Below are 24,815 nucleotides of genomic sequence, written 5' to 3'. Positions count from 1 at the left end.
AGTGGGTATCGTCGCTTTCTGATGCAGTAACTGTGGCCAAGATGACAAGGAAGATAACCAAGGTACAGATAGATGAACTCCAATAGCACAAATCCAATGTTCAGAAGTTCCAGTCATCATTCCAACGCAAGATGAGATAGAGTATCACTAAGATGTCTTCCTCAGCCTGAAAGAGCCTGGATGGCCCTTCTGCGAGCCACGGCTGACCAGCGTGACCTCCGGCCACTGCCGTCTGCCCTTGCTCGATCGGAAAATGGAGCGAAAGGTCGATCGTAGACGTGTTGTTCATATGGCGGAGGTTGATCGGGGTAGTCCGAGTCTGAAGCGTAGCCATCGAACACTGATGGGTACGATGGGTGCGCAGCACTGCGAGTAGAACTGTGCATCGGGCGAGGAGTCAACGGAGAAAGATATGGTGCCGATGACGAAGACGAGCAAGGTTTGAGGACCCAGAGTGCTTCCGACTCAAGCCAGATGAGCTGGCTGGCCTGTTGGACGGGTGGTTCGCGAGGAAGGGGGCCGGTGCTGTGAGTGGGCTGCAAAGTGAGGTCTGTCATGCTCCTGCTCCGCGAAGCCCATGGAGAATAGGCGAAGGATGACGCCGGTGGAGGAGGAGGCAGGTTGAGACTTGGATAGAGTGATGTCGGTGACCTGGCTTCATGTGGACTAGATATGTCCAGGTCCCCTGTTGAGACGATTCTGGAATGACAGCGGCGACAGACACGAGGACTCTGTTCGTGGGTTGCAGATGAATGGTAATCTGCCTTTGGCCGGGGAGAGTCACATGCAGAGGCAGGATGACGAGGTAGTGCGCTAGCCAATCCAGTATCGATGCGGATACGTGGATCAGTCATGATGTCTTTTGAGCTCTCCATTGAGACAGTGAAGCGGAAATCCGCAATAGGAGGGCCTTCTAGCGATGAGAGATCCATTTGTTTCAGTTGTGCCTGTGGGATACGTCTCCCACAGATAAAAGTATAAAAGTCAGGCAAGGAACAAGCAGGAGAGAAACCCCAATAGCAAGAGATTCATCCACAGGACCCTCGGGTGGTACGAGTAGATGTCGGAAGAATGTAAAGCGGAGGGGAATACGAGGGAGACAGGCATGGGAGAAATCGGACAGCAAAAGTGCACAAGGACGACCATGCTGTCATTTAATAGACATCACGTTGGAGGCGGAGTCCACAGCATCATGACACCGAGCATCCTGCTCAACTTTCCCAGGTGCACGGTCATGTTTAATTTCTTTGACCGACATCACAACAAAGCAAAGAAGTCAGATGAAACGAGACTACCAACAAGGCCAGTCCACACCGGAAAGCCTTACTTGCGCCTCATTGTGGGCTCGCCAGAATCCGAGCTATCTGGGTCCGATGGAGAGCAGCGGTGGATCAGACTGCTCATGAACAGGTCGGAAAGGATCGAACGATCTCATTCTGTTGGCGGAGGAGACTCGGGTCGCCCGGCTGGTGTTCGCCTTGGTATGGAAACCAGCCAGGAATCCGATCCGTTGGAAGCCTTTTGCCCCCGCTACTGTAGGATCTCCCTGTTTGCCCTATAACTCCCAATTCCAGGCCTATGGGGAATGATCCATCGCTGGTGGGGAGAGGCGGCGCAGAGCAGCAGGATTTTGGGGGGGAGGGGGTGGTTAAGTGGAGAGTGCACTCTATGCTGTGTGAGGTGCAACCACTATGCCTAAAGCAGAACGCGGGGGCGCCGATAAAAGCATGGTTGTCTGCATGAAGGCGACATTCATGGACTGCAGAGGCCATGGCAAGGAGCTCATGTTTCGAAAATCAGAGCTCCAAAAGGGTTTTGAGAAGCGAGGGCTGCGTGATGGCCGCAGGAGTTGGTGTGTTGGTGAGAAGTCAATGGGTCGCAACACTGCCACATCCTTTGTTGTCCGAGCTGTGAGCTGTGTCCGCTCTGCATTACGGCGGGAAACGACCATTCATTTGGGTACTTCGACTCCAGTTGGATTCCTCCACCCCACGGAAGGATGATAATTTGAAGTCGTCATTTCGTGTGTCTGTGTTGGGAGGAGCAACCGTACGAGGTAGACGCAAGTAAAGAGAGACTTGTTGGAGGATGTCGTTGTCAAACAGACACCATATTGGAGGAAAAGAAGGATGCAGAGACGGGCCGAGAACACAGCAGACACATGACCAGTTACGGTAAGTTAGCGGAATCGGAGTATGTAACTTAGTAGTCAGCAACTAAGAGCGACGACAACAACAACAACAACAACAACAACAACAAAACACAGCCACCTTCTGAAGACCTCCCCTCATCATCCTGAAAATAAACATCATTGACCCCCTTTTCTTCAGAATGCTTCTAGAAACCAACCCCCCAACAATCATTCCAACTAAAGGCCCACGATAGGGCTGACGGTGACAGGATCGACCAGATGAAGTCACTGGCACAGCGCCTTGGGAATCCCACTACTTACCCAGTCGATTCGGGCATATAAAACGAGCCACTGTAGTGGGCACGCTGGGAAGTGTTGCCCTTCTGGAGGCTCAACTGAACCTTCTCTGTCTCTTTCTCGGTCACTTCAGCCGTATGTTGAGTGGTTTGGCGGTGGACAGGACCAGAGTCTCGCCAATGAAACGCACCGCATCATCATCGGATCAGACCCGGTCGCCGATTGATTGAAGGATTGGGTGTGAAACCACCCCCCCCCCCCTCCCCAAACTGCTGCGGCCCCCAACTGCACCCATGCACACTCACCCACTCTCTCGTCTTCAGAGTCAGCCCCTTTGATCAGCCTGTCCTTGCGTGCGGAGTATGCAGATGCATCGAACACGTCGAATCTTTAATTAGTAGTATATTACATGCGGCTGACCGAGGCAGTTGGTGGCAGGGTCGCCGTGGACGGGCTGGCCTGGGCATAAGTAGTTAAGCAGTCACAAAGTCTCCATTCAAGTTGAGATTCTGAGTGATCAAGAGACCGATGCAGGAGTTTGAGTGCAATGGAGTAGAAGGGTAAAAAAAGTAGCATTGGTAAAGTAATCTATTACTGCTTCAGATTTGGGTATGTGAAAGCAATTCATGGGTTACATTAGTCGTATCCAGCCACCAAAAAGGCTTCCCTGCACTCCCCAAGGCGTTCCAGGAAGCATGTAGAGAGAAAGTTAGAAGGGGCAAAGAGCAGATAAAAAAGAGAGAAAAAAAAGAAAAGGATATTTCAAGCAACGAATCGGATTTCTCTCCCAGAAAGCAAAACCTCGACACTAATTATGGCACAAACCCCGACTCTCTTCATTCATTGGCACGCGTCCTTATTTACTGACTTTCCCCGCCCGTAGTTTGACGGCCGGACTCTCGCGAAGGACCCCGGGGGTATACTATGGACAAGAATGGGGAATCTAAGCAAGGAAAAGAGCGGCGACGGCGGCGGCACCAGCGAAGGCGAAAGAGTTGCCGTTGATGGCGCTGGCGGCACCGGTGAAGAGAGCAGCAGAGGGGGAGGGGCTGTGTACTTGGTTAGCGTCTGTTTCATCTGCAGGCCCCGAGGCCAAAAGGGAATTACTCACGTAGCGCTGCCGCTGGGGTAACCGCTGCCGATGGCGGCGGCACCGCTGGGGATCAGAGCAGCGGACTTGGAGGGCTTGCCGCTGCCGGGCTTGCCAGGAAGGCCAGTGGCACCAGCACCGAGAGTGACGGTGGAGTAGGTGACGGTGGGCACGCAGGTGGTCACAGCGATGACAGTAACGGAGTTGCTGGCAGCAGCGGGGGGAGCACCACCAGCAGTCTCGGCAGAGGCACCGGAGGGAACAACAGCGGGAGCCGAGGGAGCGGAGCCGGCACCGCTAGCGGACGAGCCACCGGCGGGGGAGCTGCCAGCAGGAGCCTGGGGAGCAGCGGTGGCACCAACGGCGGAAGCACCCTCAGGGACGGAGGAGGTAGACTGCTCAGGGACGGAGGAAGCAACCTCGGGAACGGAGGTGGTGGTAGCCACGGGCGAGGCACCCTCAGTGGTGGTAGCAGCGACAGCCTCGGGGGTGGAGGTCGAGTGGACACGTCCGGGGCAGTTGGTGACGGTGGGAGCGCAAGAGATGATGGTCACATCCTCAGTCTGGTAGACGGTCTCGACATCCTGGGGGATGGCAGCAACGAGGCTGGCGAAGAGGGCAACGGTGGCAACGGAGAAACGCATTTTGATTGTTGTGTGGTGATGAATCTAAACCGTCAAGGTCGATAGATTGGAGTTTATTTGGAGGTAAGGATTGGTAAAGAGAGTGTGGACAGTTGGGTGGTGTGTAAAAGAGTGGCAGACCGAAGTCAAGAGGTTTGTTGCTTCAAGCAGTTTGAATCTGGAAAGAGAAACAGAGAAGGAATCAAGAAGAACTGGAGCAGAAGGAGGGGGAGATGAGAGCCTTTGTATCATCCGGGAGATTAACCTGGAGATCGTTTCAGGGCCAAAAAGGGGAGAAGCGGGCTGCAGGCGAGTGGAGAGAACCCAACTTGCGTCTAACTAAAGTCTTGGTGATGTCTGGTGTTTGGCCCTTGGGGCACCGCGGGTGTGTGAGAATGTACCTGGCACAGTGAATGGTAGTCCAGTAGGACAGTTCCATTGAGTATAGGACAAACTAGTTCGAGTCTAGTAACAGTGATACTGAAACCGCATAGGTAGTTTAGGGGTCAATGATGGGTCCGCCCTCTTTTTTTTTTTTCTTTTTCTTTTTTTTTTTGTGTCTGTTCTCTGGCCCTCGTGGGATAATTTCACAGTTAGTCCCTGTGCCCAGTGTTCAGTCCAAGCGCGGGCGGTTCTGTATGATAGATCGGTTGTTCAATTGCTTCTTTTGACCTTGTCGACTTCCCTATTTAGTTGGATCTTCTACACATGGGGTCTTTTAGTTTCCCTAGTATCACAGTAGTGAGATACTGCGCAAGTCTCAGGTCAGGGTCAAAGTATAGCACGACCACCTATAGCCCGGTGATCCAACCCTAGTTTCAGCAGGAATCCGTACCTGCATATGTCTGCAAGCAGGTACCCTTCTGTTGTAAAACTCCTCCACAATTCAAGCTCTACAGAAGGTGTCATGAGTTGTGTGCAGTTGCCTACCTACCAAAACGAGCGTGGAAACCCGAGACACCAAGAAAAAGTGGCAGCATGAATTGAATTGAATGAGATTCAGGGGCAGCAACTCAATTACTGAGCCACAGCACGTTTGGAGGCCCCGCTTTAACTGGTGTTTCACCCGTCCCCTTCAGGCCCAATCATCGCGCCTTAATGAAGTGGATCACTGGAGGGGACTGTCCCTGGCGCCACCGACCATTCACCATCTTGGCTGTCATCCCGCTGTGGCTCGCTTCCCCGCTGTGCTCCCAATCATGAATCTTCCAGTGGCCAGCACAGTGGAGTCCCTCATTGCCCCTGTCTCGCTCCGACCGAGGTGAAGGTCGGATGGTTGTGCTTGTTTTCGAAAGGAAAGAAGAATCAATAGTCAGGTCGACTAGACTTAGGAAGCGGACTACCGAGTCAGAGACGGAAAGTAAGACAAACTATGAATAGTCAAGTTAGTTCTATCCTATTTTTTTGCTCAGGATTGATGCTCCAGAGGGTACTCTGTCGTCTGTCAACAATTTCACAGTAGCAGTCCTCGGGAATTTGCCGACCAGAGTCGATGCCGCTCTGATCTTGATCATAGCGTTCAGCGTACGGAGTACCTTCCTTAGTGAAAACCCTTGCGACTGGTTTGGGACCTTGAAACGGCTTGCATTCCATTCTATCGATCCCCCATGCATGTTTCTGCGTGCGACGTCACCCTGTCTCCTTAACTGTCGCTGGTAGTTCACTATGCAGGCCTTTTGAGTCTCATTTCACCACAAATAAATCCAGCTTCTCTCCAGTGGCCGCTAGCCCCCATCGAAACGAACAAGTTCAGAGTCTCGCTCAGCGCCACAGTCGTCCTCATTGATTGCTTAATCTAATTCTAATAATCGCTAATCAAGATTCGGCTAGCCCCAAAGATGTGAGAGGGGGAATCCCTTTCGGTCTGTCTTTTGACTTTTGTCCCCATGGAGCCGACAAAGCGATGGGATGGGCAGACGATGTGTGCGTATCCAGATCGATGAGGTGGGTGAAACGCGGCAGAGAGCCGGAAAAAACGATGCAGTGATGGATGAGATAAAAGACGCAGAACCTAGTCAGTTCGTACCTACAGCAACTGCATGCAGAAAGCGTGATGGCGCAATCGAGACTCTTCGTTTCAACTGGGGGGAAAGGAAAGCGTTCGGAGCTGGGAGTTGCAGATGGTTAGCCGCCCTGATGCAGCGATCGCCTGCTGCGCGGGCGGCTAGCATGATGGGGTACAATCCTCAACTCTGTTGTAAGAGGGCGGGTAACGAGCATCCACACGCACATACACACACACGCACACACACACACATACACACACTTTAAACTATCATCGGCGAACTATTGGAACCCTCTTTTTTCGCTATTAAAAGCTCAGACGGGCGGTCGTTGGGGAACATGTAATGATCATTTCCAAGGATTTCACCCCCAACCCTAATCCATTGCGACACGGGTGCTTTTTTTAGGAGAACCCGCTGCGATAGACAGTGAGATAGTCAGATGGAAAAAGGGGGCCAAGATGAGGTGCCAACTTGGGTGTGAAGATGTTTCCTGGTTTCGCAACGCATTAGGAGCTTACTATCGAAAACAGTGGACAGCGGACAATTCTTGAACCCGTGGTGGCAGCAGAACCATTAACTACTAGTATGCAGCGAACATAGCGTCAGGAGAATCCCAATATCAAGTTCGACCGGGAAAAGGGGAAAGCGGAGATCACAAGGAGAAGAGCCTGATCACTACGGAGTATAAAATGCTAGCATGCCCTTCAAGCACATGTTCAACTACTTTTCTCTGACAATACAGCAAAGCTCTTCGTTAATTGTGTTCAAGTGCCGATGCTGGTTGAGGTTTGCTCCACCGATCAACAGGGGGGGGGGGGGACCGAACAGGCAATCAATCGGCTGCGATGTACAACTTGAGATTCACCGGCGTGAAATCTGGTCTTTACCCCGGGTTTCTGGTTGATGAGTGAAGGTGCTCGAGGAGTAGTAGCTTGGGTGGAGTTGAGCGCATTGGCCTACCGTGGTTATGGGATGTGGTTATTGTCCACCATCCTCGTCATCGTCAGAAACATGTAGTCATAATCAGTAACCGAGACTCCACTGATGGTCAGGGTTTGACACGGCGCCGATGATCACTGACGCTGATTCAAAAAGATGTATTCGGATCTGTGTGGGAGAGGGAACCTCTTCAAGCGAGGATCGTCCACGCCGCGCGTCTACCGCAAGATCTTTCTGTGTGCAGTCAAGCCACCCACGACTCAGCGATAGTGACTTACGTATGAGAAGGGAATCTGACTACGCAGTATCTTCACCGTGATTTACATACGGAGTATAGTATGGTAAAGAGTAGTAATGACGCGATGCATGGCTGCTGCATAACCCGGGAACAAGCCTTGCCGGTTGGCGCGCATGGCTCGTAGGGCTACACTAGTTGTATCGATAAAGGGGAACCGAGCAGTGCTTCGCTCCTGGGATTCAGGGTTGGGGGGTCGAAGCCACAGACAGGGTGTGAGAACATCCATTGCAGTGCAGCTTTCCCCAAACTGTTGCCCTGCTACCGTAGATTGGCCCCTGCTACACTGGGTCTTTGCCAACAATCACTATGGCGGTGCAAAATGGCGGATGCTATTTTAAACCGGCTCAGAAGTGGGTCTGGAGCGTTTGTGGCTGCTTTCCCGTTATACTTACTTGCTGGTGGTGGCTTCGGAGAAATCGCGATGGTTTAAAAATAAAGACTGCCAGGGTGAAGGGGGAGCGAGTAAGCGTCACTGAGGAGATTGTCTGTGTGTCTATTCCACAAGGCTGAAGATGGCACGTGTCATGTTTAGACTTCATCTTAGGAAAATTCATCATACGGAGTAGTACCTGTAGCGCTCAGCACCATCAGGAACAGCAGCAGTAGCAGCATCATCATCATCATCATCACTACTACGACAACTAGAAGAATTGCTCCAATCAGAAGAATGAAAGAGAGAGCGCGCAAGATTATAGCCCCTCTCTCATTTACTAGCAAAGGTATATCTTGGAACGAGATGATGATGACTGGGGACGAGGGAGATGAATGATTAAGACGGAGCACAAGCACTGGCTGATGTAGATTGAAAGGTGGAGTTCCGGATGAAAGTACCGGATCGGATTGATGGAGCATCGCAACCCAGTCAGGAACAGGGCAGGCCAAGTACATACAAGTACTCTTGCGACTCAGGTTACTGGGTAGTTCGAAGTTCCATCAAAACCCTCGCTTCCACTCTATGCTGTCACCGAAGAACTGAAAAATGAGTTTTTTTCTCATGCCCGCAATTTCTTTTTTTTTTTTTTTTTTTTTTTTTTTTTTTTTTTTTTTTTCATGGATGGCTATGGATGCCCGACGCATCAGGCATCCATTAGACAATTGCTGATATTGATCAATATCACCCATTATTAGGCAGCTGGGGCTGATCTGGACTAGAGTTAATATTGGAAGTCGTTGATATCCACTGTAAACGTGAGATAGATGAAGTATCTATCTGAGCCAGTGAACCAGCTCCTTGGAAAGGACCACTTGAGTATATAAAAAGATCGCCAAGTGGACACGGAGCTGTCAAGAATAGTAGCAATTCTCCAGCGCCTTTTGAAACACTGCGGTTCCACCAGGTCGGACTCCCTCGCCTGTCATGAATCCATGCTATGATGTGACCATATTTAATCCTGGCTGCTAGCTGTCTGACTCTGAACTTTTTTGAGACTAAATCACTCTTGAACTACTGATACATATTTATTGTGTGGTTTTTCAATTCCATCATAATCAACTGCTGCGGCCAACTGACAGAAATCAGCCTCTTTTCCCCCTCCCTCCCTCCTCTCTCTCCTCTTTTCTTTTTCTTCATTTGTTCTTTCTGATAACTGACCTCCTCATAAAACCACTTACCTTCCATCGATTTAAAACCACTCTCTCACTCAGAAGCGATACAATTCGTCCTCACTCGCTTGATCACTAGTACTGCGAACATTCATTCGATGGCATCGCATGCAGTAGTGCATTGAACTTGATCAACAACCCCTCTCAGCCGCCGCCCGCCTGCGTAATTTAACCCCACGGCCTTCTTTGTTCCGACCACCACCAACCACTACAAACAACTTAACAGTATCCATTACCGACACCTTCTCCTCTTTCTCCTCTCTTCTTCAAGTCCTCCATCTCAAGCTGTCATAAAACTACCGAATCCAACTCCTTGTTTTCCTTCCCAGGCCTCCTCCCCCCTTTCTACACTCTTTTCAAAGTGTCCAACTCAAAGACCGCCGATCTGGCTACCTTGGCTGACCCCAACGAGTTGTTTCTGCCTGGTGAGAGGCAAAACAATCTCGCAATGTCATCCTCGCCAGTTCCCCTTCTCAAGCCACCCGTGCCGGGAAATCGCAGCAATGGCAGCAGTCCTCGTCCGCCGAAACTCACTCTGGGCATTCCTCCTTCTCCCAACGCTCGTCCTGTCACAGGAAACGGCGTTCCGGCCACTGTAGCGCCCCCGCCGACCGAGGTTCCTCAGCTGCAGCGTCCGGTTGCCCGCCCAGCTCCTCCCCAACTGCGCCTCGCTACTCCCATGGGTAGCAGTCAAGCCATTCCACAGGTCAAGCCTCGACCTGCTCCTCCTCCTCTGGCGACCACCGGCCTGAACGAACCGAATGGACATTCTCGAACGGGCAGTTTCACCTATCTCGACGGTAAGGCCAGTGGACCGGCCTCCGCATCTTCCTCCAATTATTCCGCTTTGTCTTTTGCTATGGGGCTCCGACAACCGCATGGCAGCACCCCCGATCCGTCATCCGCGATAAGTTCAGTTTATTCCGACCGGGAAGGAGGGGTATCAATGGAGCGGGACAACAGTGTGACCAACTTGATCCCGGATCTGGATAAGCTGAGTTTGGAGAAGGGCAGGCCCCTCGATGTGGATGATCTGGATGATGAGGGCTGGCTGGCGGCCAGTGAACAGAAGAAGATTGTGGAGCTTGGTAGTTTGGGTGAAGGAGCGGGTGGTGCTGTCACTCGGTGCAAGCTCAAGGAGGGAAAGACCGTCTTCGCTCTCAAGGTGAGCTTGGTCGCTGGGATGCAGCCATTCGGTGGATACTAAACGCTTCTCTAGATCATCACCACCGATCCCAATCCCGACGTCAAGAAACAGATCGTTCGAGAGCTTAATTTCAACAAGGACTGTGCCTCGGAACACATCTGTCGCTACTATGGTGCATTTATGGACAAATCCACGGGAACGATCTCGATTGCCATGGAGTTCTGCGAAGGCGGAAGCTTGGACAGTATTTACAAGGAAGTGAAGAAGCTGGGAGGCCGGACGGGTGAGAAGGTCCTGGGCAAGGTGGCTGAAGGTGTTCTGAACGGCTTGACCTATCTCCACAGCCGGAAGATCATCCACCGAGGTAAGCGCGCAAACAGCCATTTTCGTTTGTGGATCGGACATGTCTAACTGGGGATCTGCAGACATCAAGCCTTCAAACATCCTTCTTTGCCGAAACGGCCAAGTCAAGCTTTGTGATTTCGGCGTCAGCGGAGAGTTCGGTACCAAGGGCGATGCCAACACCTTCATCGGCACATCTTACTACATGGCGCCTGAGCGGATTACTGGACAATCGTACACGATCACATCCGATGTCTGGTCGTTAGGTGTGACTTTGCTTGAGGTTGCCCAGCATCGGTTCCCCTTCCCCGCTGATGGAACGGAAATGCAACCCCGGGCCGGCTTGATCGATCTTTTAACCTACATTGTCCGGCAACCGATTCCCAAGTTGAAAGACGAGCCGGATAACGGCATTCGTTGGTCGGACAACTTCAAATACTTCATTGAATGCTGGTATGTATTACTTGGTTCTTGTACGGAAGGCATCGCTGACCTCCTTGCCAGTTTGGAGAAAGAGCCCCCACGACGAGCGACCCCATGGCGGATGCTGGACCATCCCTGGATGCTGGACATGAAAAACAAAAAGGTCAACATGGCCAATTTTGTGAAGCAAGTGTGGGATTGGGCAGAGTAGGCAGCATCTACAGCAAGCAACTGGACCGCGGCGACTTTCCATTGCCCACCTCTCTTCCCATTGGACTGATTCTGCTACTCCTATTAATACGATCGCATATTACGGTCTCTCCTCTTGATGCTTACAAGTGGCTGGCCCTTGATTGACCAGGATGTCAACTGCATACGAATCTGTGATCATGACGACGCTCATTTTTGTTCTCATCCGTGCCCTGTCTATCCTTCCCTGGGACCATGGAGTTGGAGATGTTTTTCGCGACCCTTTCTGACTATCCTCGTCCGACATGATCACGCCTTTCCTTAATACAGATCCTTCTTCCCTTCCGCTGGTCCAGCCAGTGCCAAGGCAGCCTCGAATTCTCTATGCATTCTCGGTTTCTTTGCCCAGCAAGAACTCCATTCGCATTCTGCCAGCAACTCGATGTTGTTGATTTTCACTTTCTGCTTCACAAAAACGGGACTTTGTTTGGTTGCCCAGCGGTGCTGGCTTTCTTCTTCGTGCTCTGTGTGTTTCCATTTCTGTTTTTTCCTCTGCGTGTTCTACCATCTTGATTTCCCAGTTTGTCATCCTGCACGTGAGCGAATCCATCCATCCATACATCCATTTATACATGCATACATTCATACATACAATCCACAGAGAGTTCAAAGGCATTTCTATCACATACATTCCTGAAGGTCTTATTGTTCTGACTGTTTCGCTGTTTATTCTTTTTGTTTTTCGGTGATTTTTTGGGAACGGAAATCAGATCCGCCTATTGTGTACATCGCGATATTGGGCGTCTTTCATTTTGACTAAGCTGCGAACTTTATCCTCGTACGCAGTATATCGTCTGCTTCTAGTGTCGTATAGTTATCGGGTTAGCCTGTGCGTAACTGGCTATTGTAGGGCGAACGCAATCTGGTCTGATGGATACCGTACCATGCCCGTGACTTCCTGAGTCAGGCTCGTAAGTTGCCGTTTTGTTTCGTTCCATAGCCAGACCCGGCCGGACAAGCCTCTCCTTGTGATTGCATTAATCATGTACTCTCGGTAAATAACGTTCCAATAATCGAGAGCTTCCTGTTCACGCAAATTCGATTCGCTCTCAGGTCATTATTCCGTATCTACTTACCCGCAAGACCTCCTCCTTCTCCCCTTTCCCCTCACCCCGCCGTACCCAAAGGACAACCTTCGTACTGTGCTGTCCTGTCCTATACATCTCCAGAACATACCAAGCGAATGCCACTAAACCACACATGCCCATTACCATTGCAAAAGTCCTCTGCGCATCCATGATATAAGAACTTAGCTCAAAATAACCAGCACCTCAGCTCCACAGCGAAAACCATAAGTGGAAGTGTGAGAATAGTAAATTATATATACTAATAGAATAGTATAAAATGCAAAGAAATTTGACACATGCTATGCTTGCCCACGCTAACAATCAGCAAGAAGACACCAGAAACAACAAGACCCACCCCCCCCCCCACCCCCCCACCCCCATCATCCTACCCTATCATTATGGATAGAAACATACTCATACGGGAATCTCATTAGAAAAACGGCTAAGCGCCTGTGCCTTGATCTGTTCGCGGAAATCAAGAGCGGTTGACGGGCTGCGCGCCGAGCACCCAGCCTAGTCCACTGACTAGTCCGTCCGTCACCATGTTGCTGACGACGTCTCTTTTGCGGACGCGGTCGGAGGGGGTCCCGCCGGGTTCGTAGTTCTCCGCGGAGACGGCGGAGTCGGTGCGCGTGTGTGAGGAGCTGGCCGCTGCGGAGGGCGTGAAGCCGTTGTGGTGGGGTTGGGGGAACGAGGAGGCTGGTGAGGCAGTTTTGCTGGTTGCGGATGCTGCCGCTCGCAGCGGGAAGGCGTTCTTCTGCAGAGCCAGCGCTGCGCCCCGCGCGACTTCGAAAAGGCCCATGGGCGCTTCTTCGTGGTTGAGGCGGTGGTGCGAAGCGTGCGCGCGGGCGCGGCGGGCATGGTGCTGTCGGGTCTCCAGGGCGTCTTGTTCCGAGGAGTCGGCTGGCCCAAAGCCGCCGGGGAGGCTGTGCATGGTCAGAGAGGATGTGAGATCACCCTTGGTGTCCCAGATGTCCTCCTCTAACGATTCCTGCGTGCGGAGGTTGCTGAGTTCCTCGTCGCAGCGGCGCCAGGCACCCAAAATCTCGGGGAGCGGGTCTGGGTGATCGGACGGAACAAGGATAATGGCGAGAGAGAGGAGTTCCATTCGTTGGGTGAGGTGCGTGATCTGGGACTGCGTGCTGGGCGGGGTAGAGTTATTAGACGGTGGTGGGCGATACCGCCCGGCGGCATACACCGTCCGCCAGGTGATGTCGTCTGTAACCGTCGTGTCGGGCGTTTTGGGGGAAGATGTGGGTGTGAGCCTGGTAAGGATGTAGGAGTACGCTGTGCCAAAGTCATGAGAGGCGAGAGCGGAGTTAATGGCTAAAGACATGATGCGGCGTTCGGCGGTGAGGGTGGCGTCCTTCTCGGAGAGGGATTCTGAAATAGAAGACTCATGGTGATCGGAGAGTTGCGGGGAGAAACCGGCCGCGACGAGGTTGCGGCCTATAGCCAGTAGGTCGTCGACTTTGGTGTAGCTCTTAGGGTTCTGTTCAAGGACTTTCTCGACGAGGGAGAGAGGGTCGGAGTGCACACGGATGCTGACGGGTTGGAAGGGGACGCCGTGCTGTAAGGTGAGGGAGTAGAATGACAATGAGTGCGTTGCTGCAATGAGAGCGTTGATCTGCTTGAGAGCAAGTGAGTCTGGAAAGTGCGGCTGGAAGGCTTGAAGACTGGATGGCATTAGCGTTGATCAGCAATGGATAGAACCCGCGTTCAACTTACATCTCGTATGCTCGCTTCATTCCACCGCGGGTTCGATTGCCGTTGCTTGCATTATCATAGGCCGTGTAAATGGTCTCTTTGACAGCCTCCTCGACCTTGAGCGATGACAGGGTTGAGTTGGAGCCGAGGTAAATGTCGACGGCGAGTTGGTATTCTGTGCATATTAGTTACTATGCCGACAAATGGGATGAAGACAAGCGCTCACCTCTAACTTCAAGCAGCGCTTTCAATATCTCGGCTTCAATAACCTCCCGGTCGACCCTCCAAAAGATGCCATGGTAGGCAGGGCGGAAGTTATCCTCCTGAGATGTGTGTTGTGCGTCCCAATCGCGCAGCCAAAGTAGTTGCTGGCGGACTTTGCCCCAGTCTCGACCCGCCTTGCTTTGCCTGACCACGGATTGAACTACAGTGCGCATTTCGAGCAGTTGCGTGTCCAGATTGTTGTGTAAACAAAGATTTGCGGCTGTCCGGCAGGGCATCGGATGGCCCAATTCACTTAGCACTTGGAGAGAGACGCAAACAGCGCTGAGGAACGAGATGGAAGAAGCTGAGGGGCGAGTAAGTGGGTTTGTTGTCGTCAGAAGCGCATTCTGCATTAAAGAGATTCTCGAGGTAGACGAGATTTGCTCCGAGTCGTATACCACTGATGGGAGTTCTGCGTCGTCGGTCTTGAGCAACAACGACTGTTCTAGGTCCAAGAAACTGGCGATTCGGGCAAGAACTTTGATCGACCCTTCCAATGCGGCCGCGCTGACATCGGCATTTGCGTAGACAACCGCCAGCCCGGTCTGTCCGTAGCGCATCCGCAAGTCTTTCAGCTCGTCGCCTGTTAGACTAGGATCCTCCTCAGCATAGCCTCCAAGGTCGACATCCTCCGGGCCGTCCCAGTTTGTGAATGCGTTGACTGCGCTCTCATGGTCGACCAGACTGCGCGCCAGCAGCCACTCGTTGACCTGCTGCCATCCCACCCCAGCATTCGTCTTCGGGGTTATGTCGTCCTCAGGCAGAGCGAGGGTGTTCCGCTGTGCGGCTTCGTTAAGCTTCCGCCGCTTGGTCCTGTTACTGCCATACATCCAAGCACCCACCAGTCCGCGGAGATTCTGTACTAGATCCATGCTGGTCTTCGTATCGCCGGTCATCGAAAGCAGAACATTGATAGCGATACTGTTGTCCATAGACTCGAGGATCTCTAAAGAAAAGGTCTCGTCCTGGCTGGGATAATATTCATAATTCAGGCGAAGCAATGGCAATAGACTTGAAATCAGCCATGTGCGGAGAATGGGGGAGCGAGGGTAGAACGGCACGAGCAGGTCGAGGATGAGGGATTGGAGGGCGGTTTCTGAATCGATGCGATGAGCGCGGTGAATTAGGAATTGTGTCAACAAATCGGTAGAATCGTCGGTGTCCTCGTCATTGGGATGCCTCAAGGGCAACAAACGAACTTTCCGTACTCGTTTCTTTGCGATAGTATCAGTCAGATGTGATACAGCAGATGTATCAATCTCAGCAGTCGTAGCATTAATGTGTCCAGCGTCGACCAAGCTTTCGACGATAGGTGCGTATGTTTGGGGAGGGCAACTCTCGGGGAGAAAGGTTAGTATGATGCGCAAGAGGCGCTCGGTTGGCAGCCAGCGAGAGTATTGAGCTTGGAGTTGCGGTAAGCTGGAGACATCACCACTGACACAGAGATGAATAGATAAAAGAATCGCATGGGCACCTGAGATCCGAGAAGGACTGGCCATGGCGTATTAACAGAGCCCAAGATCAGCAATAATTGAGGAACTGGGAAAATAGAGGGTGATGTGTTCGCGAGGGAGGAGGAAAGACGTCAAGCCCGGGCACGGGCCACAACCTCCCGAGGTCGAAAGCAGAAACCAACCAATTGAACGGCAGGCGGTGGAAGAAAGAACCTCTTCGCGCATCACAAGTCAACCTCCGATCCGCTCCAGCCCAGTTCCCCCCCCCCCTCCCCTCCCTCCCTCTACGCTATTACTACGCCTCCACCCTTTCAGTCTCCTGCTCTTCACCTCCCTCAATCGCACAATGGCCTCCGGCTTCGGTAACAACGGCGGTACGTCACTTTCGCAGCTCGTGCTGCGGTCAATTGAGTTCCAGACCTTGGGTGGCTTCGCTGGCCATGATGCCCGCCTTGACAGCTTCGCTAACTTTACCTTCCTTTTCGCAGGTCCCTCCCGCTGCTACGCCTTCTGGCAAGAGGTTCTTGGTTGCTACGTCGTCAACTCGGCCGAGGGTGAGGTTGGCAAGAAGAAGTGCCTACCTGCCTTGGAGGATTACCACGAGTGCCTGCACCACAAGAAAGAGGTACGCTGGTCTCAATCAAATGGACTCGATCGCAGATGCTTCCCAGGATCTTTGAATAGTTGCCAATGGCTCTTGTAACTGACACACCTACTTTTATTTCAGATCATGCGGACGATGAAGATGCAGGCCGCCTACCGCAAAGCCGAGGCCGCCCACCCCCGTGATAATGCGCCCAAGGCCGAACAGATCCGCAGTCTGGGACTGCTAGGGAAGGAAGAAGAGTCGACGGCGTTTTTGTCACGGACATGAGGCGCGTTTGTGCGCATTACGGGAGTGTGGTTCCATGTTGATTGTTTCATTACTACTACCAAGACTATGCTGGTTTGTTTACCTTTTTTTTTGTCTGTTCATCACTGCGCGGTCCTTCCCTGTATAGAAATGGACAAATTTCCTTGATCAGTTGTGGAAGGTCGTGTGCTTGTGGGCGGTGTTGGTCGCCGGCTTAGGCCCTCGCATCGACCACCTATGCTGTCCATGATACCTGGGCAGTCCATTTCCGGCAGTTGGTGATGCGTATACTAAGTAGGATGGCATCGTTGGCCATTGGCCTGGTCTGGATCAGTACCATGTGTAATTCCAGGGGTAGGTCCTGTTTGGCACTTGATAGCTGAGAGTACTATATCATGGTGAGACAAAGAAAGGGTCAAACAAAGCAAGGATGTTTGTTTGTGTTATGAGTTGAGATACAAGATATCTACAAAACGATTATTCCAACACGATAATTTCTTGATGAGAGAGCATTCGAATAGGATTTATCAATGTTCTATATGTCCCTGTTTTAAGATCAAGTACTAAGTTGAAGTAGTAAGTAGTTAATGTGCAGGTTGGAACTATATATATATCTAACCGGGTCAGTCCACGGGAATTTTAAAAAGCACCAATGGATGCGATCTGATTGGCTCAAAGATCTCCCACGTCATCCGAGGCTCAGAGACTGTCATCTCGGGATTTCACACACTCAGGGCTGGGGCGGACTGACTGACTCAGGATCTTAGTCGTCGACGGGCTGGGATGGAGTCGTCAGCAGCAGAATTTTAGCCGCGATGGTTGCGCACTGAAGGCTGGCGTCGCGACGAAGAATTTGCGGCGGAAGCATGAGGCCATCTGGCATTTCTTGGCACGCTATGAAGTGGGCGATCGAAACAAGCTCACATGGCGCGTCTCACTGGAAACGCACGCAAGTCATTATTCTAACCACAGAAATCCTACATATATTGCATCTCAGCGAGGTTTGGATTATTGAATGCAACACGCAGGGCCTGCCTTTGTCCACTGGCTGTGGACTGGTCGCGTCATTGCCGTATTCATCCGGGGGGAGGAGTGATGCCTGCTAGGAGGAGTATATGAGTATATGATCTGAATGGACATTATAACTCAAACAACTTCAAGGTAGACATTAGTTAAGAAGTTGAGAATACTCTGTCACTGATGCCAATTATACACAGTGGAACTACTACAAATTTCTCTCATGAAATCCTTCTTTTCCTTCTTTTCTTTTTCATTTTTTTCATTTTTTTTTTTTTTTCTTCCCTCTCCCTGCACAGGAAGATCCTCATCTATCACGTGATCCCACGAAAACCTTTTACGGGAGTGGGGGGCACTAATCCGGAAGCTGACTAGTGTCCAGGGCCCAAGTATGGGTAGGCGCGCCCAGGCAAAGATGCCCCCAATGATATAAACAGGCTGCGTGACCTCGAGGAAGGCCGAGCTGCTCTTGTTGATGCTCCTTGTGCAGCCCCAGCCCCGGTACAACGCCCCGTCCTTACTTTACTTGACTTTACCCGACATTTTATCTACTCTTCAGCTCTATCAACCAACGAACTTCATCTTGGTTACCTTTTTCGGGGCTCACTTTCATAGTTCCCATGATTTATCCGATTTGCTCGGACTGACTGAAACTATTCACTGTCATCTGTCTGCTCGGACCTTCACTTAGGACCGGATCTCCACTCAACTTCTTGCCTTGATTATCTCATTCTTGAACCCATACTCTCGATGGCTGTGACGTGGGTGTAACCGTCGTGTTTTCTTTACATACGCCTCCCCTTTCCTCCACTCTCCGTCGTTCTCTATCTTTCTACTTAACCCTTTTTTTTTTTTTCTTTTTTCCTAATATCCGGTGAATGGGGGCGGCGTGCTATTGAAAGGAGATTGGGTTACCATTAATTTGTTAATAATTCTGGTCACTTTTTCCTTGAGCTTCGTTGACGATACCCCTGGCTTTGTTTCATTTGTGTTATATTACGAGTATACCTCTTTTCCGTGTCATCCTCCGCCATGACTTCCAGGTAAGTTTCCTGCCATTCCGCATCCGTCTGGTCCCGGCCACTAACCGATTTCGTTCTAGACTTGACCGTCTGGTCACGTGAGTCTACACACAGCATCCCTGCATGCTTACCTAAGGAGACCCCCACTGACCAATCACTGGCAGATTACTTGAGACAGGCAGCACGCCGCTCATCCGCAATACTGCGGCTCAACAGCTGGCCGACGTACAGAAACAGCACCCAGATGAACTGTTTAACCTGCTTGGTCGCATCCTGCCTTATCTGCGTTCCAAATCGTGGGACACCAGGACGGCTGCTGCCAAGGCCATTGGTCTAATCGTCACAAATGCAGACACGTTTGACCCGAATGAGGAAGACGGTGAACACATCAAACCAGCCGACGATGAAGATGGCGGCATTGAGATCAAGTCGGAGGGTGAGTCGCCTGCCACGGCCACTGACCTTCTTCAACTCGAGACCATGGATCTTCCCGCCATCTTGAAATACGGCAAGCGGTTACTGGGAAGTGCAGGGAAGGAGTACGAATATTCCTTAGCCGCCATGGATCCTGCCGCTCGACTTCAGCATCAGAAGAAGACCCTGCACTCTCGCCTGGGGCTTGCAGGAGAGTACATTGAGGAGGAGCTGATCGATGACAGCGATCTTGTCCTCAAGACGCCTGGAATCAAGGATGAAGCTCCACAGCACAGAGATAGCGTCCACCAGCTACCGTCCACGACCCCTCTTGCATCGCCTATGGAAACCGCCAACGGGGAGGAGGCCGGTCTCAGTAAGCGGCAGCTCAATCAACTGAAACGAAAGAACAAGCAGAGCGCAAAAATGGGTGCGAACAAAGTCCGAGTTGTAGACTTGTCGGCTCGGAGACCGTCGGAGAACGTCACCACACCTGCTGCCGTCACTCCTCATCCGATCAAGACAGAAAACGGCGAGGAGCGTAATGGCGAGGTGAAACAGGACTACTTCAACCTTGAACGCTCGGCTGGCGGCGACGACGATCAGAAGATTGTTTCAGAATTCAAAGGGTCGGTCGCCCCCGAAAAGTCCTACATCCAACCGGAGATTACCGACGAGGGTCCTAGCAATTCATGGCCATATGATCCTATGTGCGAGTTTCTAATGGTGGATATCTTCGATCCCAATTGGGAGGTGCGTCACGGGGCCGCAATGGCGCTTCGTGAGGTTATCCGCGTCCAAGGTGCTGGAGCGGGCCGTGTGCGAGGGAAGAGCAGGGCCGAAAACAATGTCCGCAACCGCAAATATCTGGACGATCTCGCCTGCCGGCTTCTTTGTGTTCTCATGCTGGATCGGTTTGGTGACTACATCTCCGACAACGTGGTGGCGCCCATCCGAGAGACCGTGGGTCAAACACTGGGTGCACTCTTATCCCAGCTCCCATCGCGCTCCGTGGTCGCAGTCTATAAGTGTCTGTATCGGATCATTATGCAGAACGACCTTGGACTGGAGCGGACCATTTGGGAGGTTTGCCACGGTGGGATGATCGGTCTCCGATACTTGGTAGCAGTTCGCAAAGACATCTTGGTGAAAGATTCTGTGCTCATGGACGGGGTTTTGGAGGCTGTGATGAAGGGACTGGGTGACTACGACGACGATGTGCGGGCTGTCAGCGCTGCAACCCTCGTTCCTATGGCCGAGGAATTTGTCGCTTCCCGTCAGGCCACACTAGGCCATTTGATGACCATTGTATGGGACTGTCTGTCGAATTTACAAGACGACCTGAGCGCCAGTACAGGCTCGGTCATGGATCTATTGGCCAAGCTATGCACTTTCCGCGAGGTCCTGGATGCCATGAAGGCAAATGCATCCGTAGATTCTGAGTCCTCGTTTGGGAACCTCGTTCCCCGCTTATATCCTTTCCTACGACACACTATCACCAGCGTCCGTTCAGCCGTTCTCCGCGCTCTAATCACCTTTTTGCAGTTAGAGGGCGAGGGCACGAACGGTTGGGTGAACGGCAAGGCGTTACGCCTGATTTTCCAGAACTTGTTAGTTGAGCGCAACGAAGGTGTGCTCAAGCTCTCTCTACAGGTGTGGTCGGAGCTGCTCAGGGCTTTAGAATCGCGCGGCTTGTTCAAGACTGAAGCTGATCTCCTGAGCCATATCCAACCCTTGATCACCCTGACCATGTCCCCCTTTGGCGTTCCCCGATACCCAATCCCCATGAATGCTTCGCTCTTCATCAAACCCTCCGGCGTTCCCTTCCCGATGAGTGCTGCTGCTCCCGCCAAGTCCTCTCCCAGTGCAGTCAGTGCGCAGGTCGATGGGGCCAAGAAGCGCGGACGCAAGGTAGAGAAGAAAGAAGCTCCTACTACGATGTCTGCGCATAATGTCGATGGCCACATGCTTCAGGGCGATATCGACTTGGTAGGCGCCGATACCATGTTGCGATCCAAGATCTATGCCGCCAAGGCGCTCGGCCAACTTCTTTCTGTCTGGGACAAGAGCGCACTTCCGAGCCTGTGGCAGTCTATCGTAGAGGGTCTGCGTCATTCCGCATCCACGTCTCAGCTCTCGTCTGCGATGATTATCGAGGAATACGCCAGAGCGTCAGGTCCAGACAGCAAATACTCTTCTACTCTCTGCGAGCATTTGCGACCTATCATCGAAGGCGAGCGGCCGCTGTGGTACGGCGACATCGCGTGCTATCTGCATGTTGCCCGCGCCCAGTGTCATTCACTGCTCAACGCTTTCCGCGATCATGCTCATGTTCCTAGCTCAAGACTTCCGACGCTGGCTGTCATTGTCCAAGGAGACGCCGAGGCCGGCCCAAGTGCGTTCTCACTGGCAGATGCTGAGAAGGTCATTGGACCAGATTTTGAGCGGTTAAAGAAAGGTCTGGCACCGGCTCAACGCATCACGGCTCTGCAGGTTCTTAACGATACGCGGGCAACCGCGGAGAATTCTGTCGAAGAAGCAAGGAACGTGCGAGAACAGAGGGACCTACGGGTGCGGGCGGCTGCAGCTGGTGCATTGGTGGCTCTGCACGATATTCCCAAGAAGCCGGGTCTCATCATCAAGGGAATAATGGACAGCATCAAGAACGAAGAAAATGCCGAGCTTCAACAGCGTTCCGCTACGGCGATCTCAACATTGGTGGAGTATTACACTTTGGCCACCAAACGCGGGCCCGTCGACAAAGTCATTGGAAATCTGGTCAAATATTGCTGTGTCGACTCGTCTGAGACGCCAGAATTCCACCACAACGCCTCGTTGGAGAAATCAATCCTCTCCTTACGCAAGGAAGAAGATCGGCGCGATCACCCTGACGCAGCGAAGTTCGAGCGAGAGGCGAAAGCGGCACGAATCATGCGTCGGGGTGCGAAGGACGCTCTCGAGCAACTTGCGACGAAATTCGGTCCTGATCTCTTGGAGAAGGTACCCAATCTCGCCAAGCTGGTGGAGCGGCCCCTCAAGGACACGCTTACCGGGAGTCTTCCGGAGGACATCCTTCACCCGGACAATGAACTGGGCCAGGAAGTCGTTGATGGGCTGTCCACCTTGCGCGCCCTGCTACCCAAATTCGACCGTGGTCTGCACTCCTGGGTCATTGGCCTCATGCCTCTCATCATCAAGGCCTTGCAGTGCCGTTTGTCAGTCATCCGATACGCGGCTGCCAAGTGCTTTGCAACTATCTGCAGCGTCATCTCGGTGGAGGGCATGACCATGTTGGTCGAGAAAGTACTGCCCACCATCAACGACCCCTTGGATGTCCACCACCGTCAAGGCGCCGTCGAGTCTATCTACCATTTGATCCACGTTATGGAAGACCGCATTCTTCCCTACGTCATTTTCCTTGTCGTACCCGTGCTTGGACGGATGAGTGATTCCGATAACGATGTGAGATTGTTGGCGACGACGTCTTTTGCGACGCTGGTTAAACTCGTCCCCTTGGAAGCTGGTATTCCTGACCCGCCCGGTCTTTCTGAAGAGCTGCTCAAGGGCCGTGATAGAGAGAGGAAGTTTATGGCTCAGATGCTGGATTCGAAGAAGGTCGAGGAGTTTGCATTGCCAGTGGCCATCAAAGCGGAGCTTAGGCCTTACCAGCAAGAGGGTGTCAATTGGCTTGCCTTCCTCAACCGCTACAACCTTCATGGTATTCTCTGTGACGACATGGGTCTTGGTAAAACTCTGCAGACAATTTGTATTGTCGCAAGTGATCATCATTTGCGAGCAGACGAGTTCGCCAAAACTCAAGCGCCAGAGGTTCGAAAGCTCCCGTCTCTGATTGTCTGCCCACCCTCTCTTTCTGGTCACTGGCAACAGGAGGTCAAGCAGTACGCTCCGTTCCTAAACTGCGTTGCCTACGTTGGGCCCCCGGCCGAGCGCGCCAGACTGCAAGACAGCTTAAATGCGGCGGATATTGTCGTAACATCATATGATATCTGTCGCAATGACAACGATGTTCTGCGTCCGATCAGCTGGAATTACTGCGTGCTAGATGAAGGTCATCTGATCAAGAATCCCAAGGCCAAGGTGACGATAGCGGTCAAGCGACTGGTTAGTAACCACCGGTTGATTCTCTCCGGTACGCCCATCCAGAACAACGTGCTGGAACTGTGGTCGTTATTCGATTTCCTGATGCCCGGATTCTTGGGTACGGAGAAGGTCTTCTTGGACCGGTTCGCCAAGCCGATTGCGGCCAGCCGGTTCAGCAAGTCGTCCTCGAAAGAACAAGAAGCCGGCGCGCTAGCGATCGAGGCGTTGCACAAACAGGTGCTTCCATTCTTGCTCCGTCGCCTCAAGGAGGAGGTTCTGAACGACTTGCCACCGAAGATCATCCAGAACTACTACTGTGATCCTAGTGAACTGCAGAAGAAACTCTTTGAGGACTTCTCCAAGAAGGAACAGAAGGAGCTTGCCGACAAGCTGGGAAGCTCCGAAAAGTCCGACAAGGAGCACATCTTCCAAGCACTGCAGTACATGCGTCGTCTCTGCAACTCCCCAGCGCTGGTGGTGAAGGAAGGCCACAAGCAGTACAACGAAGTCCAGAAATACCTGACCACGAAGCACAGCAACATCCGGGATGTGTCCCACGCACCGAAGCTCAGCGCTCTGCGAGACCTGCTTCTTGACTGCGGCATCGGCGTGGACCCGCCCACCGAGGGCGATCTGGGCGCCGGAACCAGCTACGTGAGCCCGCATCGAGCCTTGATCTTCTGTCAGATGAAGGAGATGCTCGATATCGTCCAAAGTGAAGTCCTGCGCAAGCTGCTTCCTTCTGTTCAGTATCTCCGGTTGGACGGTGGCGTCGAGGCCACGAAGCGTCAGGACATTGTCAATCGCTTTAACTCGGACCCGAGCTACGACGTCCTGCTTCTGACGACCAGCGTTGGTGGTCTGGGTCTGAATCTGACGGGAGCCGACACGGTCATCTTCGTGGAACACGACTGGAACCCGCAGAAGGACATCCAGGCGATGGACCGAGCCCATCGTATCGGTCAGAAGAAGGTCGTGAATGTCTACCGCTTGATCACGCGGGGAACACTAGAGGAGAAGATCCTGAAGTAAGTTTGCCCTTCTCGTATCCAACAACCAACACATACTAATGTTCTCTAGTCTCCAACGCTTCAAGATCGACGTGGCCTCGACGGTCGTCAACCAGCAGAATGCCGGGCTGAACACGATGGACACAGATCAACTCCTGGACCTCTTCAACCTGGGCGAAACCGCCGACAACGCCGAGAAACCCAGCGAGCCAACCGGCAATGAGGTGGACATGGTGGACATCGACGGCGAGGTCAAAGAAAAGGGCAAGAAGGGCTGGCTGGACGATCTGGGCGAGCTCTGGGACGACCGCCAGTACCAGGAGGAATACAACCTGGACTCCTTCCTTGCCACGATGAAAGGCTGAAGCAGTCAGCCTCTATCTTTTCGGCCAACTTCCTCGTCCCTTCCCCTCCATCAAGGAGAAACCCGACATATTCCCCCCCTTTCTACCTTTCCTGAACTCCAAACCTCTACCTACTTACCTACCTACCTACCTACCTACCTCCCTACACACCCGATCTCCATCACCCCAGTACCCTGGAGTCCATTGACCCACCCAAACCATTTTATTGAATTGACGACCGCCTCGGAAGGACACGAGACGACCTGACCTTTGATTTCCTGTTTTTGTTTCACCATACCATCATACCATGGATAGACACGGAGGGCTTATTTGATTCATCATTGTTGCTTGATCGCCTTGCGAACAAAACTTAGGGAGTGTATGCTACTGCTGTGCTTTTTTTCTTGCTCTCTTT

At 52.3% G+C, this 24,815-nt stretch overlaps 6 protein-coding genes across 6 annotated transcripts; 3 read left to right on the top strand and 3 right to left on the bottom strand.

The window, feature by feature from the left end:
- Positions 1-33: 33 nt before the first annotated feature.
- Positions 34-1,166, bottom strand: BP01DRAFT_105214 (uncharacterized protein). The gene has a single exon (XM_025570274.1). The coding sequence runs from the start codon at positions 930-932 to the stop codon at positions 162-164; it is 771 nt and encodes a 256-aa protein (XP_025429182.1). The 5' UTR covers positions 933-1,166; the 3' UTR covers positions 34-161.
- Positions 1,167-2,981: 1,815 nt separating this feature from the next.
- Positions 2,982-4,222, bottom strand: BP01DRAFT_358716 (GPI anchored serine-rich protein). Its single transcript, XM_025575499.1, has 2 exons — positions 3,544-4,222; positions 2,982-3,481 (listed from the first exon to the last, which is right to left on the bottom strand). Exons 1-2 carry the CDS (start codon positions 4,160-4,162, stop codon positions 3,372-3,374), a joined length of 729 nt encoding a protein of 242 aa, XP_025429181.1. The 5' UTR covers positions 4,163-4,222; the 3' UTR covers positions 2,982-3,371.
- A 5,212-nt stretch (positions 4,223-9,434) lies between these two features.
- Positions 9,435-11,109, top strand: BP01DRAFT_301382 (Pkinase-domain-containing protein; the record flags this gene model as incomplete). The annotated part of the gene is made up of 4 exons (XM_025572026.1): positions 9,435-10,151; positions 10,206-10,497; positions 10,559-10,928; positions 10,980-11,109. 4 exons carry the CDS (start codon positions 9,435-9,437, stop codon positions 11,107-11,109), a joined length of 1,509 nt encoding a protein of 502 aa, XP_025429180.1.
- A 1,509-nt stretch (positions 11,110-12,618) lies between these two features.
- On the bottom strand, positions 12,619-15,722 carry BP01DRAFT_323678 (secretory pathway Sec39 family protein). Its single transcript, XM_025572801.1, has 3 exons — positions 14,148-15,722; positions 13,943-14,096; positions 12,619-13,890 (listed from the first exon to the last, which is right to left on the bottom strand). The coding sequence occupies exons 1-3, from the start codon at positions 15,682-15,684 to the stop codon at positions 12,690-12,692; spliced, it is 2,892 nt and encodes a 963-aa protein (XP_025429179.1). The 5' UTR covers positions 15,685-15,722; the 3' UTR covers positions 12,619-12,689.
- A 182-nt stretch (positions 15,723-15,904) lies between these two features.
- BP01DRAFT_358712 (uncharacterized protein) lies at positions 15,905-16,921 on the top strand. Its single transcript, XM_025575498.1, has 3 exons — positions 15,905-16,013; positions 16,128-16,264; positions 16,367-16,921. Exons 1-3 carry the CDS (start codon positions 15,986-15,988, stop codon positions 16,511-16,513), a joined length of 312 nt encoding a protein of 103 aa, XP_025429178.1. The 5' UTR covers positions 15,905-15,985; the 3' UTR covers positions 16,514-16,921.
- A 1,714-nt stretch (positions 16,922-18,635) lies between these two features.
- Positions 18,636-24,745, top strand: BP01DRAFT_105153 (DNA-binding ATPase). The gene is made up of 2 exons (XM_025570273.1): positions 18,636-24,074; positions 24,127-24,745. Exons 1-2 carry the CDS (start codon positions 19,012-19,014, stop codon positions 24,419-24,421), a joined length of 5,358 nt encoding a protein of 1,785 aa, XP_025429177.1. The 5' UTR covers positions 18,636-19,011; the 3' UTR covers positions 24,422-24,745.
- Positions 24,746-24,815: the final 70 nt, after the last annotated feature.

Source organism: Aspergillus saccharolyticus (assembly GCF_003184585.1).
Source record: "Aspergillus saccharolyticus JOP 1030-1 unplaced genomic scaffold BP01scaffold_28, whole genome shotgun sequence".
Classification (NCBI taxonomy): Eukaryota; Fungi; Ascomycota; class Eurotiomycetes; order Eurotiales; family Aspergillaceae; genus Aspergillus; species Aspergillus saccharolyticus.
The sequence above is the reverse complement of the archived record's forward strand: the minus strand, read 5'-3'. Positions and strand labels throughout refer to the sequence as shown.